Source organism: Aspergillus ambiguus (assembly GCF_047715705.1).
Source record: "Aspergillus ambiguus strain CBS 117.58 unplaced genomic scaffold BDV59scaffold_5, whole genome shotgun sequence".
Classification (NCBI taxonomy): Eukaryota; Fungi; Ascomycota; class Eurotiomycetes; order Eurotiales; family Aspergillaceae; genus Aspergillus; species Aspergillus ambiguus.
This window is the reverse complement of record NW_027395518.1, coordinates 672,259-690,482: the sequence shown is the minus strand read 5'-3', so window position 1 is coordinate 690,482 and position 18,224 is coordinate 672,259. Positions and strand designations below refer to the sequence as shown.

The 18,224-nt window shown below is 51.0% G+C and overlaps 3 protein-coding genes across 3 annotated transcripts; all 3 read right to left on the bottom strand.

The window, feature by feature from the left end:
• Window positions 1-298: 298 nt before the first annotated feature.
• BDV59DRAFT_210817 (putative sugar hydrolase) lies at window positions 299-2,963 on the bottom strand. The gene is made up of 6 exons (XM_073695676.1): window positions 2,850-2,963; window positions 2,683-2,797; window positions 2,567-2,630; window positions 1,860-2,509; window positions 1,519-1,796; window positions 299-1,465 (listed from the first exon to the last, which is right to left on the bottom strand). Exons 1-6 carry the CDS (start codon window positions 2,880-2,882, stop codon window positions 329-331), a joined length of 2,277 nt encoding a protein of 758 aa, XP_073550985.1. The 5' UTR covers window positions 2,883-2,963; the 3' UTR covers window positions 299-328.
• A 486-nt stretch (window positions 2,964-3,449) lies between these two features.
• On the bottom strand, window positions 3,450-9,094 carry iml1 (GTPase-activating protein IML1). The gene has a single exon (XM_073688699.1). The coding sequence runs from the start codon at window positions 9,008-9,010 to the stop codon at window positions 3,503-3,505; it is 5,508 nt and encodes a 1,835-aa protein (XP_073550984.1). The 5' UTR covers window positions 9,011-9,094; the 3' UTR covers window positions 3,450-3,502.
• A 2,510-nt stretch (window positions 9,095-11,604) lies between these two features.
• Window positions 11,605-15,072, bottom strand: BDV59DRAFT_172327 (putative C6 transcription factor). Its single transcript, XM_073688698.1, has 5 exons — window positions 14,203-15,072; window positions 14,030-14,141; window positions 13,221-13,921; window positions 11,781-13,171; window positions 11,605-11,700 (listed from the first exon to the last, which is right to left on the bottom strand). The coding sequence occupies exons 1-4, from the start codon at window positions 14,859-14,861 to the stop codon at window positions 12,088-12,090; spliced, it is 2,556 nt and encodes an 851-aa protein (XP_073550983.1). The 5' UTR covers window positions 14,862-15,072; the 3' UTR covers window positions 11,605-11,700; window positions 11,781-12,087.
• Window positions 15,073-18,224: the final 3,152 nt, after the last annotated feature.

The following is an 18,224-nucleotide window of genomic DNA, read 5'->3' as shown; positions in this document are numbered from 1 at the left end:
AAGATACAGTTTCTATTTGGACCTCCAGTGAAGATATATGCGATACCCAGCCGACGTGCATCATCATCATGAGATATTCATGGCAATATATACAGTTCCAATGAAGTGGTCATCTAAAACACCCTTATTCCTTATTGTTCTTGAAAGTTGCCTGGCCATTCATAGTGTGTAGGATTAGGGTGTTCGCCTGGTGATGGCGAGCAGCCCAGTCTACGGGACGATTGAAACATCCTAGGCAATTCATCTTATCCCAGCTTCTGTGCATCTTTCCTGTAAATGCAGAAGTGAAAGTCAATATGCCATATATCGCTAACTGTACTCCCAGCCTCTAATGTCCAACCCAAACTACCTTGACTGTTTCATCACTAGCGGTCACATTTTCACCATCCGGTCCAATCCGGACTACTTTCAAAACGTCACTCGTCTTGTTCGGGTCCACAACCTCAACAGAAACCTCCGAGTTCAATGTCCCGTTAACGAGTACCTCAAGACCGTCGAGCGCATCATCCTGGGGTGCCTTCAATTTCGGATTGAGCAGCGTGACCGACCCCGGTCGAACCAAGATAGGTAGAGTATCGAACCCATGAGTTTCAGTGTACCATTGACCAGACTCGTAGGTCTTGCTATGATCGAACCAAGAAATCCATTTTCCGTTACCATCTTCTGGGGTCCGCGGTACATAGAAAGTGACCGTTCCTTCTTCCGAAAACACCGGTGCCACCAGTAGATTGCTGCCAAACATGTACTGCGTGTCGAGTGGGTAGGTGCTCAGGTCATCTGGGAACTCGAGGAACATCGGTCTCATGAGCGGGGTGCCCTCGCGGTGCCCGACCAGCGCCTCCTGCAGGAGATACGGGGTGAGGAGGATCTTGCGCTTCACACAGTCGCGAAGAACGTCACAGCAGTCCTCGCCATAGATCCAGGGCACTCGGAACGAAGAGGACCCGTGCAAACGGGAGTGTGAAGAAAGCAGGCCGAACTGCACCCAGCGCTTGTACACCGCGGGCGGCGGAGTGCCTTCGAAGCCGCCAATGTCGGAGGCCCAGAAAATGTACCCGGAAAGCATCAGGCTGAGCCCTCCGCGCAGCGACTCGGCCATGGCTTCGTAGGTGCTCTCGCAGTCACCTCCCCAGTGAACGGGGAAGGCTTGTCCGCCGGGAGCGGTGCTGCGGGCGAAGAGAAGGCTTTGTGACTCTCCGTATCGCTCGATCATGGTTTCATAGACAATTTTGTTGTAGAGGAGGGCGTAGTAGTTGTGCATCCGGGTTGGGTCAGACCCGTCGTGGTACTGCACGTTCCTATACGGGATGCGCTCGGCGAAGTCTGTCTTGAACGTGTCGACGCCCATGTCCATGAGACGACGAAGGTGCGTTGAGTACCAGGAACACGCTTCGGGATTGGTAAAATCGATAACGGCCATGCCGGCCTGCCAGTAGTCCCATTGCCAGACAGAGCCATCGGTGCGCTTTCCAGCGTGAGTGTTTCCAGATGTACTAGACGGGGAGCGAGGCGGCGTACCTTGATAAAATAGCCTTTCTTTTTACCCTCCTCAAATAACGGAGAGGCCTGGCCGACGTACGGGTTAATCCACACACTAATCTTAAGCCCGCGCTCCTTAATACGCTTCATATACCCACTAGCATCTGGGAACATCTCCGAATCAAACTCGAAATCGCACCACTGATATGACTTCATCCAGAAGCAATCAAAGTGGAAGACACCCAGAGGAAGGTCACGATCCCGGAAACCATCAAGGAAACCAGTAACCGTCTGTTCATCATAATTCGTCGTAAAACCTGAAGGGCATCGGAGAAGTCAGCAATCAACATAATAAGACTAACTACTACCAGGGCACAAACTCGTCGTAAGCCAAAGGTTGTAACTCCACGCAGGGACCAGACTAGGCTGTCCAGTCAAAGCCGTGTACCTGCGCAAGATCTCCTTGGGCGTCTTCCCGTAGACGACAAAGTACTCCAACTCCTCGCCCGCAATTGAAATATTCACCCGAGTGGTCCGCTCCGACTGAAGCTCAAGGCTGACCTTGCCCGGGTTGTTGACGAACACGCCGTATCCTTTTGAGCTGACATAAAACGGGATATTCTTGTACGCCAGCTCAGACGATGTGCCGCCGTCCTCGTTCCAGATATCAACAGTCTGTCCGTTCTTGACGAACGGACCAAATCGCTCGCCTAGACCGTAGAGCTTCTCGCCAACGCCGATGTCCAGAGCAGCGAGCATGTACCCTTGTCGTTCGAAGAAAATGCCATCATCCCATCGGGATTTCTCCGTAGTTTGGTCACCGACGTATCCGATAGAGCGCCAGGAATGGCCTGTGAGCTTTCCTCTCCCATCTGAGAAGACAAAGTCCATTTCATTCGGGGCGGTGTTGACGGTCAAGCCCAAAGCACCGCTGCCGTAGCTCAACTTTTCGTTCCTTTTGTGGTTGATTTCTGTATGACCTATTGAGTTCGAGAGCTTGTAGTGGGGGCCGTTGTCCACCTGTCCTGCCCTAAAGTGCGAATATTGGTCAGCCTGCACGAACATCCTGATGTTGATGGCGACCTACCAATGTACCAATTTAACTCCGATAATTCCTTCCAACGGCGAAGAAACATGGGCAGAAACAGTCGCTAGCCATAGTCAGATAAATCCCGGAAAGTCTGCCAACCATCAACGTCTTACCTGAGTTGAGTGTATCGCCGCGATGGCGCTGGAACTTGTTTAGTAGGATATCAACCGTCTCATCCTTGATGCTCAACCTCTCCACATTGCTCATCCAATCCACCCGGATACCCTCCTACAAGCTGTCAGAGAGCTGCCGCCAGCTCGAAGACTTAGGCTCACCTCACCCTTAGGCGCCACATTCCTTCAGTAAACTTCATCTTAGAAAGTCGATACCTCGACGGAAGCTCAATATACACCTGATAATGAATTCGAGAGAGCGTGATGTGAATCTCTGTAAGACCTCTGTCCAAGAGATATCTGTCTACTGAAGAATGGAAATCGTTGCAATGCAGAGTTCAAAACTGCTAGAGGTAAAACAAGCTAGGTCGCGCCATGTTCAACTATGCCATCAATGTCTAGTGTCCCTCGATCCCGCATTAGCAAAGGACCAAACTCCGTGGTCTGTAGTAAATAGAGCTACCCTATGTCCTCCCTATGATAAGGACGCTCGGAGCAGCGGGGGCGGGGCAATGCGTGGGGTTGCTGGCTAGAGACGACATCGTCGTGACAGGACGGACGCCAGTCGAGTCTTTCCACCAATGGAACAGGACGCGTGGGATGCCAAGGTGCGAGCTAACGGATATTCGGGATGAACGGCTAAATGCAAATGTATCAATCAGTCTCCTGGCGCGGGGGGAATAGTCGTCCGTTATCGAATACGGAATATGACAGGGGTATTATGTATGGGTCATGAAGGGCAAACACGCCAGAATCATCAATCATATGTCGTAACAAATATCATTCATTAATATACACTATCGGGTATCCAGATTGCACTTCAACCCAAGCGAAGTGGCCGTAAACCGCTGTTTCTAGGGCTTGCTTTTGGACCAGGTCGGGGGCTGCCTTTCGGTAGACTGCTATCATCTCGTCCCTGGGATCTTGAATCAATTGAGGGAGGCGCTGGGGTGCTCTGTGGTGCCCGGGACGGGAGGATCGGAGGAGGAGAAATATGGTGGCTGACCACACTCGCAGGCAGTTCCAGAGATGGGATGGATGAGTCCATCAACGTTGCGGGTGCAGGGCCGACCTTAGTAGATGCGGGACGCGCAAACGACTCATTATAAAACTGCTCCAGCTTCTCAACATCGTTGCAAAAATCTGCAATACCAGCCAATATATGCTCTGGGGCACGATATAGGTTTGCCGAGTCGAGACTGGGATGCCCTTGCGGGCTCAGAGGGCTGGTCGTATCGTGCACAGGGCGAGCAACTGGAGAAAGACGTGGCGACATTCGATCGCCTGGGTCGTAGGTAGCCGCCCGTGCCCGATACTGCTCCGGTCGATCCAGTCGATCATGCCTTGGATTATCACGACTCGCAACACCTCGCGTGCTTACAAGCCGATTAGCAAGAAGCAGAATATCACCTTCATCAGTGATCTGAGCGAGCAGACTACCTGAGCGATGAATGTATTGTGAATACCGGTAGTCCGGAATTCCCCACGAATATGACACTTCCACATCCGCAGGAAATGCAGATCTAGCCTCAAAGTCCAGGACAAAATCAAACTTCCGCAGGAGTGCTTTTTGAAAATAGTGCTGGTCCGGCGTGCCTTGATGCGAAAATGAGGTAGGATGGAAAAATGTGGGCACAGGTGCTTTGGGAGGCGGAACTTTGAGCTGGACTCGGTATGGCTTGCGGAATGGCTGTGTCTGGTCGATAGCACATGCCTCAGCAATGGGAACTTGGACGAGTTTGAGCCCAAACTTTTCTGCTGTCGAAGCCCATGATAGCACTGTGTCTTCAATCAGCTTCGCAGTGGTATTCATCCAGCTAAGCTCAAGGTGGAAGCAGTTGTCAGGATTATGCAACCGGTCATAGTGGAGATCGACCACCTCAGGTCGGTTCGACCTTTTTCGAGGGTCTACATCGTATTTCATGCTCTTCGACAACATGATAGCTGCTTTGTTCTTCGATTTGGACGGCGTGTTCGGGGTCTGAAGAGGAGTGTCATCGACGCTATCGGACCGCGCATGTCCTCCCATCGGCGAATCTTTGTTATTGTCTCCTGCCGGTGTGGATGGAATGGACTTTTCTGCCCGAATCTGAGGAAACCAGCTGTTTCGAGATTCTGGACGCGAGACACGATATTCACTGCAGATCTGATAGAAGTAGTTTCCGTCCCGGAAATTATGTCGTTTTTCCACATGCTGAAATAGACCGTGCTTCATCAGTTGGTCGCCAAACTCGACCGCTTCCTCACGGGTATCAATGTCACGGAAGTTTTGCAGAAGCCATGTTGTCAGTTCAAAGCCAATGAAACAGTTGTAGTGCAATCGCCAATGCCATCTTCGATCCATCATGCGCACGCCATTATCGCCTTGAATGACATGTGCTAGGGAGGATAAGCTGATACTGGAGCGTTCGAGAAGTTCTGACTCAGGTAACAGCTGAGCAGGAGAGTTATCGAGCCCCGGGTCTGTTAATATGATCCGGTCAAGTTCCGCAGCAACAACTTCGGACGGGTTTCGCGTCTGATACATGATGTTGAGAGGATTCTGTTCTCTTTTCTTGTTGGAACTCTCAAATCGTTTTTCTTCCGGCGGTACGTATTTGTGTCTTTGCCATATATGGGTGAGATGATTGATTCCAAGTAGATGAACTTCTTCCTCGTTGTCTTCGTTGATAGACTGTATATTGCGTCTTAAATGCATCGGGATCAAGACGTAACGGACGCGCCAGAACTGGAGCTGGTGTGCTGGGTTGTAGAGATAGTCGCGATGCCCGGCAACATAGTTGTCAGCATAGTTCCAGTTGTACTCCTCCGCTGTTGAGTCAAGTTTTATGCCTTTAACCTCGTACACAGGGTTCAAAATGGTCCGCATTGCTGCGGTATAGACGGTGAAGTCATTCGTTCTTTCAGGTGACAAAGCCGACGAGCTCCGATGGGTAAACCGAGTGACTTCGATTTCCGCACCATCGACACAGATAAGTCGGTGTATTGACTTGCCTTTGGAGAGGAAGACAGTGGCCCCATCTCGCTCGAGACCGTTCGTATCAAAGACATTCGGTGACTGGAGGGAGTATTGGCCAGAAACTTCCACGACGTTCTTGCCGACGACAATTTGGAAACCGTGTGAAAGGCGAAGCGAGATCATTTCTCGAAGCAAGACAGCCCTCGTCTTTGGCGCTTCAACTCCTTCAGTATCGTCATTCGGGAAGACACGGTATGGTGTCTGTAGGTACTGCGAGGCCAGCTCATTTGCAGTTGGAAACTCTTCGGTCGTCAAAGGCAGGATAGCGGGAGACTTTAGACTCTTCCACTTCACTACAGCAACATGGGGTGGCCTTGGATAAGCGTGCTGCCAACGCCCAAACCATGTGGTATCCCGAAGAACTTCTCTTGGGGTGTTACATGGGTTGATTGAGCGGACCCAAGGGGCTAAAGCCTTACTCTGAGGGCTCTTGGACGATCCATCGCGTGAGCCCGTATCTATTGTTACCTCAAACTTTGGTCCTCTCCTTCTCAACTGGGCTGCTGACCGAGCGTCGTCTGCCAATGGAATCTCTGTGGCAGTTGTTGAAAAGGATGCTGTGATATCAGACCGATCCTGCTGCTCTGGTTCCTCGGGCGCTTTGGGGGGCGCCTTTATGTAAATTGGTCTCGACGGTGTGATCGCAGAGCTCTCCGCTGATTTGCTAGGAGTGGTTGGCACATTTGACATATCAATTACTGTTTTTGTCGAAGCACTGTCTGACGCGCTCAACGACTCGACACTTTTCGAGTCTGGCAATGTTTCTGTGGACTTTTTCTTGCTCGACATGGCCGTAGCGTGCTCCACGTTGACTTCCGTACTTGCCTGTGCGCGAGGCGGGGTAGAGCTTAATCCGCGCAGAGCAAAACTGATAGTCCGGGATATCCGCGGTCCCCTGGTAGTCGACTTAGCCTTCAAGGCTGGCTTCTTGGGGGATGTGCTCTTGGTAGAGTTAGGACTCTTCGGAAGCGGAAAGGATGCATCGACCTTCTTTACCGCAGGCCGAGGGCCGGTTGTCTCGTGCTGCCTCAGATGAGATATAGACCGCGCAGAGATGCGTTCATGGGCTCCAGAGACCTGAACGTTAGGTTCACTTGGCCGTTTCTGCTTCGATGGCTTGCGACGCCGGCGATGCTTGGGAAAAGGCTGGAACACTTTTTCATCATATTTGTCCATCCACGACAGGACAGAATTGGGTGTCTTCTTTGACTTTGCAAGAACGACATCCTTGGGGTTCTCCATGTTCTGGAGGAACGGTTCCGGACGCAGGCTGTCACTCAGCTGATGTTTGAAGTTAGAGCTCCGCCTTGATGGAGCTCTTCCAGAAACAGCCAAACTGGCAGGGCTCAAACTAAGCCCTGGACTTGGCCCTCTTGTGAGCCCTTGCCCCTCCAGAAGGTACGGGATTGAAATGTTAGACTGTTCGCTTTCCATCACCCCCATCATTTGGATCTCGTACATTCGTACCCGTGGCACGAAGATTTTGGACCGTTTGGTGACCGTGAACGGGATTGGCGCATTCGGATCTTTCTTTAAAATCCGTCGAGCTTCCCTATACGTATCAGGATTCCAATAGGATATGTCGAGCCAGTGAGGAATTCCGTAGTTCCATTCCTGTGAGCGCGTCGACCACGGTTCTCTAAGGCCTATTCCCGGGAAGGAGTCGTGGATAGCAGACTTCGGAGAGAGATGCGGAGTTCGGTTGGCCAAGCTCGCAAAGGAATGACGCATTTCTGGCGAATAGCCACCATTCTGAATATCACCGAAAGAAGAAGTGGAGGGTCTTCTCGGTGGTTCACGATATTTAAACAGCGGTACTGAGTGAAGAGGCATGGGACTCAAACAGACAAGGTCGATTGCGATTCCGCGGTTCGTGAGAGCCTCTGTGGTAGAAGCCAAAGACTCGTAAGATGCCTCGAACACCCCACTTCCTGGGGTAATGACGATAATCGAAGTGCCTGTATGGACCATGTCACGGTCGATATGATCGTATGCAAGGTGCGAAGAAGCCAGGTGAATTGCTTCCAGAATATTTCCGCGAAGTGCAGTACTGGGGCGCCCAGCAATGACCGCAGGCTGAGAAGGGGGAGAGGACTTTGAGCCATCGACGCTGGGCGTAACGGGGTCATCTACTTTCAGGGTCGATACATCTCTGAGGAATGTTCTAAAGTCTTTCTTCAACTCGTCCAGGATAGTGGTCCAATGTCCACTAGCCATGTCATTGACCACGACGCGATAGAAGTCCCTTGTTGGAGCATGGTTCGAACTGAATGTATTTTTCAGACTTTCCGAGCTAAGCGTAGACGACATGCCAATGGCGGACGCATCGTACTCAACTCGTGTAAATAGGACGATTGTGACCAGATGTCTCGCGTCGGAATTCGCCCACCGCTTAAAGAGCTCTGGCAAAAAGCCATTGATGACTCTGCTGAAGAGAATATCACCGGTACCTTCCGAATCGAAGTCCCACATTTCTCTGGACATCTGTATGAACAGGACATATTTTGCGGACTCGCTGCGGAAAACAGGTATGGTCTGTGGCGAGAAATAGCCAGAAAGAACCTTCTCTCCTCGGGTGAAGATATTCTTCACAGTGGCCTTGATACTGCCCATGAAGACAATCTTCTGACCCTTGTAGACTATCTTGTCCGCCAATTCAGACATGACCAGTCTCCACATGTCCGAGCGAACCACATACTGGTCGCGGAAGGCGATGTCTACATGGGACGCGGCACATTGCGTGTGGTCCACAACGGAGATGTAAACAGTGTCGCGATTTTTGAAACCAAAGATGTTAGCAATGCTGGTAGTCACTGATATTTCCAGCTTGGGATGGCGCGTTTTGATATCCTGGGGCAGTGGCTTGACGACAAAGAGACACCGACTTTGCAGCGGGGTCTTAAATTTGGACAGGGAGTCTGAATGAAGCGTAGAACTTGAATCCGCATGGCTATCGCGTAATGGCTTTCCCCCGAGGTCGGACTTGAGCGAAAGGGAGCTGTCGCCTGAATGGCGAGCGTGCAGGATCTCAACGACATCCCCAGCTTTCACTTCCGCATCGCTGAACGCAGTCTGATTGAACAAGATCTCCTCCCGGGAAAAGGTCTCGTCGTGGACCCAAATGGTACATTGTCGTCGTTCGAGACCGGAAAATGACAGCCGGACGGTCCTTTCCTCCGGGGTGGACGGCTGGTCACTGGGGATATCATGGTTGGAGGCCTCCAGTGAGCGGGAAGTGGAGAGGGTGTCGAGGCTTGCTGCGCTGACCTGTCTGAGGTGGGAGCGTTTCATGGGGCCCCGCAATGACATCCTCTACAATCAGGGATGCATCTTATGACAGCAGGGAGTAGTTTGCTTCTCCGCAGCGGACAATGGGATAATTGATGACGTGAGTCGCGAGGTATCAATCAACACCCTTTTCCGATATGGAAGCGGGTGGTGGACCCCAGGATATCCCAATCAAGAAGGCGGTCTAAATCATACACGTGATCTAATATCAATTTTCTGCCTGAGGCATTACTATCAGGGACCTGACCGCCTGATCGGACCTCGCCGGCTGAATCATACGATAACAGTCTTCTTTTCGCGATTTTACTTAGATTAGCGGCAATTCTAGAAAGTGACTGACCGAAACAACTGTCGATGCATACGAAGTACTGTGTACGTCGTTACGCAGTACAGAGGTTGACCCCCCTAGCGGGGCCTGTCACAACCTATCCGAAAGGATATGAGAAATGCTCTTGTCGGGTCGGAAGAGCAGATCTGCGTCCTTTATGGAAAGACGTGCAGATGCCGATCTTGACACCTAACTGAGTCCTCCGTACTAATGCAGAAATGCATGGACATCTCACCGGACGAAGAACGGAATTGGGGCCGAAATTGAACACCCCCGTTGGTGCTACCATGGTCATTGCCAAGAAGGGGAATCAAGTCAGCATATCAGAGGAACGAGTGGTGAATTGTCTTCTGTCCTGGCCGGCATACGAAGTTCCGGAACAACGAAGACGCTAACCGAGATGCATTAGTATCGAGCTGACGTCCGTCAGAACAGGGTTCAGGGCACACCCCCTTGTAAATCTGCATTCAATGAACAGTCGCCTGTCTTGGGTGTTCAGTATCTTTTCGCTAGCCACCGAACAATGAATTGCAATAAGCACAGCCGGGTTCGTGATCAACTACGGTCTAGCGATTAACGTTGATAATAAAGATTCCCCCCCGAACTCTCTTTTCTCGCTATTCTGCGATTATTGAACTCTCATTCGAGTGTGGAGCAATCGAACCCACGGACTTTCGGGATTTGGGTTGATCGGGGATTGGAGGCTAAAACCCTGTTTAATTCGAGGATCGTCCATATGGTAGCACTACCGATGCACCGGTCCATCCTGACATCTGCTCCCTGGCCAACAACGTGAAGAATGGCAGCACTGACACTCGGCAGTTGTCAAACTGTCATTCCTATTGGCATACAGCGAGGGCACATCACCATCAGACACGATTCATGCAGATTGGCTCTTAATGTCGTAATGGTAAGATTCGGTTTTACATTATTCCAGCTTCAATAGGTATTCGAGTACTTCGTATCCACGCCAGTGTCGGCTGGGATAGTCCAATACCAACAATTACGTCCCCAGCAGGGATTCCACATCTTAGAGTGGGTCACGTTTGCAAGATATCAGTACCCACGGCGCTGGCGACGTTTCCAAGCAGCGTCTGGACGGGAAGATACCGGGAGAGGTGAGAGCGGCTTAAGGTGACAATTTGATTCGGCAACCCTCTCCACAATTTCTTAGTCTATAGGAAGCTACGGAGTACTCTCTTCCAAATAATGGAGAACTCCCGCTTCTCCGTCCCCCTTCTCGTCTTGATCTCTGTTCGGTATCTCAATTACTCGGCCTCGTAATGCTTTATCGTATGCAATTTCCTCAATGGGCAAGTGAGGAGGGGGTTTTTAGTCCAAACTAGCCTTTTCGTCTCTCCCAGCCCGACGTGATTAGCCTTGGTGTCACATCCAAGCCGCGTGGACAGGGCTTGATAGATGATCAATACGAGACACGCTTGTTTGCTGACCACCGTCCTTTTTATTTAGTCTCCGGGGGCAAGGCAGATTGTCAGCACATTAACTGTACCTGTCTCTTGGTACCAAGAACATTCCGGTTGGTCTCCGATATTTCCCCGTCAGAAGCTCTGTCCATCCGTACGCAGGTAATAATAGATCGGGTACCGCACCCACTACGGCGAGCCGGATATCAGGCCTACGGCTGCCTTGATTTTGACTGGGCCGTATCACTGAAGCAATAATAAGCGTACATACTATTTAGTAAAACCCAACGGGCGTAGGGGGGAATATCTGTTCCAACGCATTTTATTGGAGTTGTCCGTGTCGATGTTTCAATTTAATGATCTGGCGCCATGAACTCCAGATGACTTGGATCGCATGGGAAGGGAGAAAGCCCCAGTTAGGGATAGAGACTAACTGCGTATGCAAGGGTTAGGCATGTCTAGCCCAGCAGTACCAATAGACTCATACCCAAGGATGAACTTGCCGCTGTGACGGAGTCGACTGCCAGCAAATGATTGATGCGTTCTAGGTGGGTAATGACCCACAACGAGGAACGGAAGGAACCGACTGGACATGACCAGAGATGATGATTGCTCCGAGGTCATCATCACCTTGGAAGTGTCGTTCCGCAGAAACTATCCGTGTTGACACTGAACTAGTATTGCGTGCGAATCAGGCCCAACGGGGTCCGGTGGTCGGGTCCAATGATCTATCCTTGTACCAGTTGGCGCAGAGCAATCGCTACATCCCCACTTGGGCAAAGACCTGTGCGAATGATAGGGAGCTTGTAAGCTTGGCCTATCCAGTACACAGTACGCAGTACAGTTTGAACTTGTCCTCTGGGGCCAGGAAGGCATAGCTTAAGTGGGTTATATTCTAGATCATAGGTAAAATTACTTTGATCTGATGCTTCGATGGAATAATGGATTGGGAAATTGGACTGCATGAAAAGGGTGAAGACCAGTCAACCACAGGAGCCTCTTCAATAGTAGCATAGCCATCCGGGACTTGAAGTCCTACCGAAAGGTCTAAGAGACGTGCTGAGGCGGAAACATGCACATCTGCAATACCGGTGAAGATCTTTCCGGCTTTAAGACATCCCATTGAGGGGTCACCGTCGAATATGCCGATCCTATCAGTTATTGTCCTGAACCAAAATGGACTATCCGGAGGGTTCCCCAACTTGCCTCACGTGATTGGAAAGGCTGACTGGGGTTTCTCATCAGAAGGTCGGCGACCCAGTACGTGGAGAAAATAACATAAGCCTCGACCTAAACTGACCCAAACGACGTCGAGTGAACCAAAGACCTAAGGTCTTTCGGGCAGATCAGCTCTCAAAAATAGCACGAATCTCGGCATCTGACTCCTCAGTTTTCTGAGCGACAATGCCCCGGCACACTTCAAGAGCTCTATGAAACGATGTGTCTCTTCGTGACAATTCTGTTAGCCAATAACCTGTCCTGCATAATCTCTCGAGCAACATCTTCTGTTTAACAGACCCTCGTTTCGCGAGGAAGAGAAGCTCGGTTAGAAGCACGGCAGCAGATTGCATGAGGTAGTGCAAGATGGACCACCAAGGTGAAACATGATACGCCCACGTAGGGTCGGGAGAGTCAGGTAACAGATCTAACACCTGGGCAGCCAGGTCGACGCACATGGCAGCCATTATGTCACAAAAGCTCCCTTGCGTGTCATCATTGGACCCATATCGGGCAAGGCGACTGAGGCATGGCTGAGTGATGAGGATCTTAGCGCTGTAGAAGAGGAACGCCAGGCTTACACGTTGCCTCTCGAAGGATCGAGTGCCTTGGGTGAAGTGAAAAGCGGCAGGAAGTCTTGCGAGCCAAGCGTCAGCCTTTCCATTCAGTTCGGAGATTTGTGCCTCTATCTCATGCCAGAGCTTCTGGGCAGCACCTGGAGCATATAGTTTATCAATAGACTCCCTCATAATCAGGCCCAGTGCTACACTATGAAGAAAGTAGAGCGAGATATTCGGTATCAGGGACTTGACCGCACTGGAGGCAACCTGTTCACAAGGTTTTCCCATGTTAAGGACAGAGCCTGTCTCAGGCGGAGTTGATATCTCCGTTGTTGGGGTGGCTGGCCCCTTTAAGCTCAAGCTTTCCATGAACATGCTTCGAGCCTCATGGTCGGAAATCAACTGGGCGACATTCTCATCTAGGAAATCTTCTTCTCTGAAGGGCACTGGAAGAGGGGTAGTGCAAAAGGCACTGGCAACGTTGGGGGGACGGCCTGTCATAACAGAAAGTGAGACATCTAGCAGGTAGATTGACCACCAAACACGGTAGCGAGTTTCTTTTGACGTATGCACAACGGTGCTGCTCTCATTCCGAAGGTTTAGCCCCATAGCGACAGCAGACCGTACGCAAATACCGCAAATTCTCCATGAACTGTAAGCGGGATTAGACCAGGTTCAATGCAGAGCCTTAGGCAACGTACCGGTTCACCTGTGCAACAGACGCCAGATAGAAAGAAGTGAGGGCTTCCACCTGGACCTGCTGTAGGTTGGGATGATCTAACAATGCATCATCGCTCATGCTTAGTTTCCATGCTCTTGAGAAATAGACAATGTCATCATCTGGGGCGATAGTTGATTCCACTTCCATCTGTCGTAAATACCGGGTAGCGATAGCGTACACCAAGTTGAGGATCGCTAGCCACCTCTTTCCAGGTCGGACGAAAGGCGTAGAAGAGAAAGATTTATATTGCCGCAAAAATATCACCTTCCCAATGACCGGGAAAGACGGATGCACTGCTTGGAAGTAATTGTCCACGAGCTGATCAGCGACTGCCTGCGGAGGTCGCTGACCTAGATCAACATCTGCCCTAACAGGGATATCCGAGTCATCTAGGAAGAAATTCACCGAAGAAACTGAGAGTCGATCGGAGGCGCCTTTTAAAATAGACCGTCCAAGCATGCGTTTTAGTCTGTAGAACCATGCGATTTCGGAATGTTGGCCTACGAAGCCCATAGCTTGTATCTTCTCGTCGCGGTTAAAATCCTCATTAGTGTAATCCAAGGCCACAAGTGATGAATCCACATCAGAGCCCGAGGCAACAGCAGGCTCAACCGGCTCATTTCTAAGGGTTGCCAGAGAGATCGAAGGCTTTCGGTTAGCCGCCTGGTCGATGTCGAGCTTCTGGTAAGGGAGTATTAGGAGGAAGTCCGTATAAACATGAAAGCTCAAAATAGTTCACGGGGGTGGGGGGAGAGAAATGCGCAGGACGGTGCTCCCAATGGTGCTTACTTCATTCACGACCTGCTCGACGTACTGTGCAGATTGGGGATCCAGTTTTGGGCTAATTTCTCGCAAGAGTGACTCGTACATCTGTACCTGGCTCGTGAGATCGCTGAGTTGCCTATTGTCTCTCGTTAGAACTCAGTGATCCGGATATGGTTGCAAGTTTGATCATCACACACTTGGCCACCTTCTCGCGCTTCCTGTCTCCATATGAGCAGCGGATGCCTGCCTCCTGGCATCGTTGACAAGTTGGGCGATGGCCGCTACATTTGGCTTTTTGCTCGCGACAGTTCTCGCAAGCACGGCTGACACGACCACTACTGGTCCAGCTGCTTGGCTGGGCAGATCTGGGAATGGGCACTTTGGAGTTCATAGACCATTCACTGGCGTTGTTGACCCGAGAAGTCCCGGCGGGGTTTTCAGCAAAACCAGCGACCGTCTCAAAGCTGACTTGCGGCCCGACAAACGGTTGGGAGTAGTGGGAGCCAGCCCCGTCGCTAAGAGAGACGTCATGTTCTACCAGGTCAAGCGGGCCTAGGTAAGACGAATATTGAAAAGGAGGAGGGCGGTTGGGATCACTCATTATTATTGTCAAGGATGAGGACACTCGACCGGCCTGCTCTGCGCCAGCCCTCTTGGGGATTTCGGTAGGGCGAACGGCCAGGAAAATGAAAGACTGCCTGGGTTGGAAGCAGGTGCTGAGGACAGAAGCAGCCACAAACTCCGACCACCATGGAAGTGCCCTTACTGAACAAAACAATAATAAATCCTGGTGGAAAGCAGAGCCAAAATGGCGTGGGGATCGGGGGCGGTGATAGGCTGGAAGACATAGCCGCATTGTGACTGGCCGGCAGGCATCGGCTGTGGTTCCGACGTGGTAAGAAACGAGGGTAATCAAAGTACAAGGCGTTCGTTGTCTGGGATGATAGGCATGGGACCATCCACCAGACGGCCATGGAAATTCGCAGGGTGAAAATAATGATAAAAAAATAAAAATAAAAATAAAAATAAACAAAATAAAAAAAAAGTGATAAGGTAAAATAAACCAGTACAAACAAAGAAGAATTTTAAACTTTCTTTAACCCGGCCACAGGGAATACAAGGGAAATTCTGGGCGGAAATAAAATAAAAAGAGGCCAGAGCAGTGCCTAAGCCCAGGGCTGCAACTTGGAAGTGAGCAGTCATGCAGCTCTGATCTGCTTTCCCCTTCGCACATTTGCTGGGGTTTCTTGCGTTGCCTCTTGGCTCTGCCCGGGCGTCCACGCCAACACGCCAGCTAGGAGCGTGACTCGGGTATGAGGCTTCGTTCCAGGGCTCAGTAGGTGGTTCAATGGCATGTTAAAACGCTGACCAGTGCTGAATGAACATCCTCTCCCGTCGAATTTGCCGAAGATCAATCGGCTTTTCTGGAGAGTTGAGGCGCTGATCTCATCAAAAGTTCCAGAAAGGTCACCGCGAAATGGCAAGACGAGACGTCAACCGCAGCCCCGTGCATACGTCAAACTTTCGTCCCAGGAAAAACGCCGGGGACACCGGCGTATCAGGCCCAGACCCTTGACCGATACTCGAGGTCTTCTTCACAAGACCCATTGTTTCACCAAAGCGATCCCAAGTCCGCTCGGGATATGGGCTTGATCGATGTTGATCTGCTTTGTCATTTCACGGGCTATCTGTCTTGCCGTTGAGGGTCGTAGAGGGATAAATGAACCATCTAACCACGCGCAGCCAGCTTTGAGGAAAACCACTGTTTCCCAAAAATTCGACATTGCGCAGATTCATCCGTTGCGGCACTGAAAGCCATGTGGTGACAGAGACAAAGGTTCCAATATCGGACCATACAACGACCCTGCACATTGACGACGGCATCTTATCGTACGCTTACCAGCGGGATTGGTGGATGATGCCCCAAGGCGTGACCAATCAAGAGACATCCTTTCGGAACATAGTTCTTCGTGTCTAATAACAAGACACCAGGGACGTTCTCCCCTATGAGCAAATTACCGAGGCTTCATTATTGGGATGGTGGAACGATGACACTCGTCGAAGGCCATGCGCTTGACAAGTTAAATGGATCATGAGAGTTGTTCATGTCCATCAGTCAGGTCCATCAGTCATGCCTCGTGAATTGGCGTGCTCGGGGATTGGAAACGTGGAAACCACGTTGCAATCCGAGCAATGGTCCGGCAGCGGAACTCACCAGCCCAATATGCGACCAATATTGGGCTGGCAAACAAATGGTTGTATGATTGGGTGTCTAATGCGTCCATCCGTTGGGTTATCAATGACAAGGCGCATCTGAGTCTCTTCGCCACAACTCATAAACCACACATCAAGAAAAGGGTTCTAGCATCTTTCCCTTCCAGTAGTTATGCCCATCCCCAATTCACGTCGAACAGGCAGGATGGCGTGTTTGAATGGAAGGGTTCGGATCGACTGGACTCGCGTCTCGTTCCGGTCATCACGCCATCGATTGGGCGTTTATTGTCGACGCTTTATACGACGCCGGATACTGATCGTGGTCTATGACAGACAAAAATTTAGCCACCACAATACAGCCCTTCTACCACCAACACCGCTTACCCAGTGACGTTGGCAGAGTTTTCCTCTCGGTCGAGGAGCCCCTTGTGGAACAGCAGCCTCGCGAGCGATCTGCCGCGTGTCCTCCTCCCAGTTTATCAATCAAATGAACACGGGTTCCCCATTCGCGTGCAGATACAGTAGCAACGTACTATACTCCGCTTTCCCATCGATGGTGATAACCCGTCAGTTCGTTGGGGCAGGGGCGTCGTGCGCCACCAAACAGGGGTTGTAAGGTAGGATGGGAAGTGAAACGGACGAGGATAGGTCAGCAGAGATGAGGAGAGAACAGACTCCAAAAATGACGATGGGAGACCACATCCATGGTCGAGGGGCGATGGTTTGGGAAGAAGAGAAAATGAGGGGACGCAAGAAGTCAGTCCGTTTTGCTAGAGCTTTGGGGGGTTGGTGGTAGTCGCTGGGTGTCTTCATTGGTTAGGAGAAAGGTTCCGTCTCCCATCAATTCCCCATACTCCATCCATTTCGCATTTCTTCCACACTGCCCAGCCGGGGATACGTAATCACGATCAATTCTCGCTTTTTCTGGGCCCTGCAGCCCCAGCAGCTACCCGAACTGCGCTCGAAGAATGACAACATCAACGCCCTGGCCCATCAACAGCCGACATCTCGGACGCGCCCCCCTCGAACCCTGTCGTTTCGACCCCATGTGCCCTCGCAGATGCTTAAGAGAATGCTTACGGCCATCCGCCGGGCAATCCTGGGTAGCATGCTCCGAGATTTCCCTCGACCCTCCGCCTCTACCACCTTCTCGGTTCATAATTCGCCGCCATGAAGTTTCTGACAGAGGCTGAGAGCTGCCCGGGAACCACCAGGCAACGATTCTCTATCCCATACACTCCAATCGATCTCGGAGAACCCACGTTCTACGCTAATATCGACGATATTGATGACTGCGAGCGCACCATTCCGTCCCTGGGACATCTGCGGCGCTTCTCACAACTCCCTTCTCTGGTAGCCACACATTGTTTTGATTCTCCGAATTTGGTTTCGTCAAAGGTCTTGAATCGATATGGAATAATAAGCCCGAAGGAGGGTTGGAGTGTTTTGCTTCCACGACGCCCTCGACAGAAGGTTGTCGATGGGTTGGATTCCCTCCGGGTTGCATTATTGCATTTTTTACAAGTCACCAGACTTCGGTGATATATCCTGTCAGGCATACAGTATACCACGGGTGAATGCCACAGATATGGGCAAGATAGAAGGGATGGTCTTACGGGGTTTGGGCTTCGAAGGTCAAGGCCCTATCGGTCTGTCAACCATTGGGCTGACTCCCTTATGAACTTGCTCTAGGGAAGGCTGCATGATGGAATCAATCCATCCTGCGCGCTTCTACCTTTTTTTTTTTTTTTTCACAAGCAACCAGGAACGGTCTGTCCAACGGCTTTAGACTTAATAAGTCCAGGAGCGGTTACTGCCTCCCTGTAACTAGCCGGCTTGTCCGGCTATAGACTGTGTCGATATGGCACTTCCAGACCATATGACTTTGGATCCTCTGTCTGGACAACTTGAATCAGTCCAAAGTCTATCTAGCGTGGCATATTACATCCATCGTCAACATCAACTAACGGCAGGTGTCAAAGCAACCGAGGATGTCGGTCACAGT

Bases quoted from the DNA above. Each gene is read 5' to 3' on its own strand.
- BDV59DRAFT_172327 (XM_073688698.1), bottom strand. From the start codon at position 14,861: ATGCGGCTATGTCTTCCAGCCTATCACCGCCCCCGATCCCCACGCCAT. The intron at 14,142-14,202 runs GTGTGTGATGAT...GAGAGACAATAG, and splicing joins AAGCGCGAGAAGGTGGCCAA to GCAACTCAGCGATCTCACGA. The intron at 13,922-14,029 runs GTAAGCACCATT...CTCCCTTACCAG, and splicing joins TCGAGCAGGTCGTGAATGAA to AAGCTCGACATCGACCAGGC.
- iml1 (XM_073688699.1), bottom strand. From the start codon at position 9,010: ATGTCATTGCGGGGCCCCATGAAACGCTCCCACCTCAGACAGGTCAGC.
- BDV59DRAFT_210817 (XM_073695676.1), bottom strand. From the start codon at position 2,882: ATGAAGTTTACTGAAGGAATGTGGCGCCTAAGG. The intron at 2,631-2,682 runs GTAAGACGTTGA...GACTATGGCTAG, and splicing joins CGGCGATACACTCAACTCAG to CGACTGTTTCTGCCCATGTT. The intron at 1,466-1,518 runs GTACGCCGCCTC...CACGCTGGAAAG, and splicing joins AGAAAGGCTATTTTATCAAG to CGCACCGATGGCTCTGTCTG.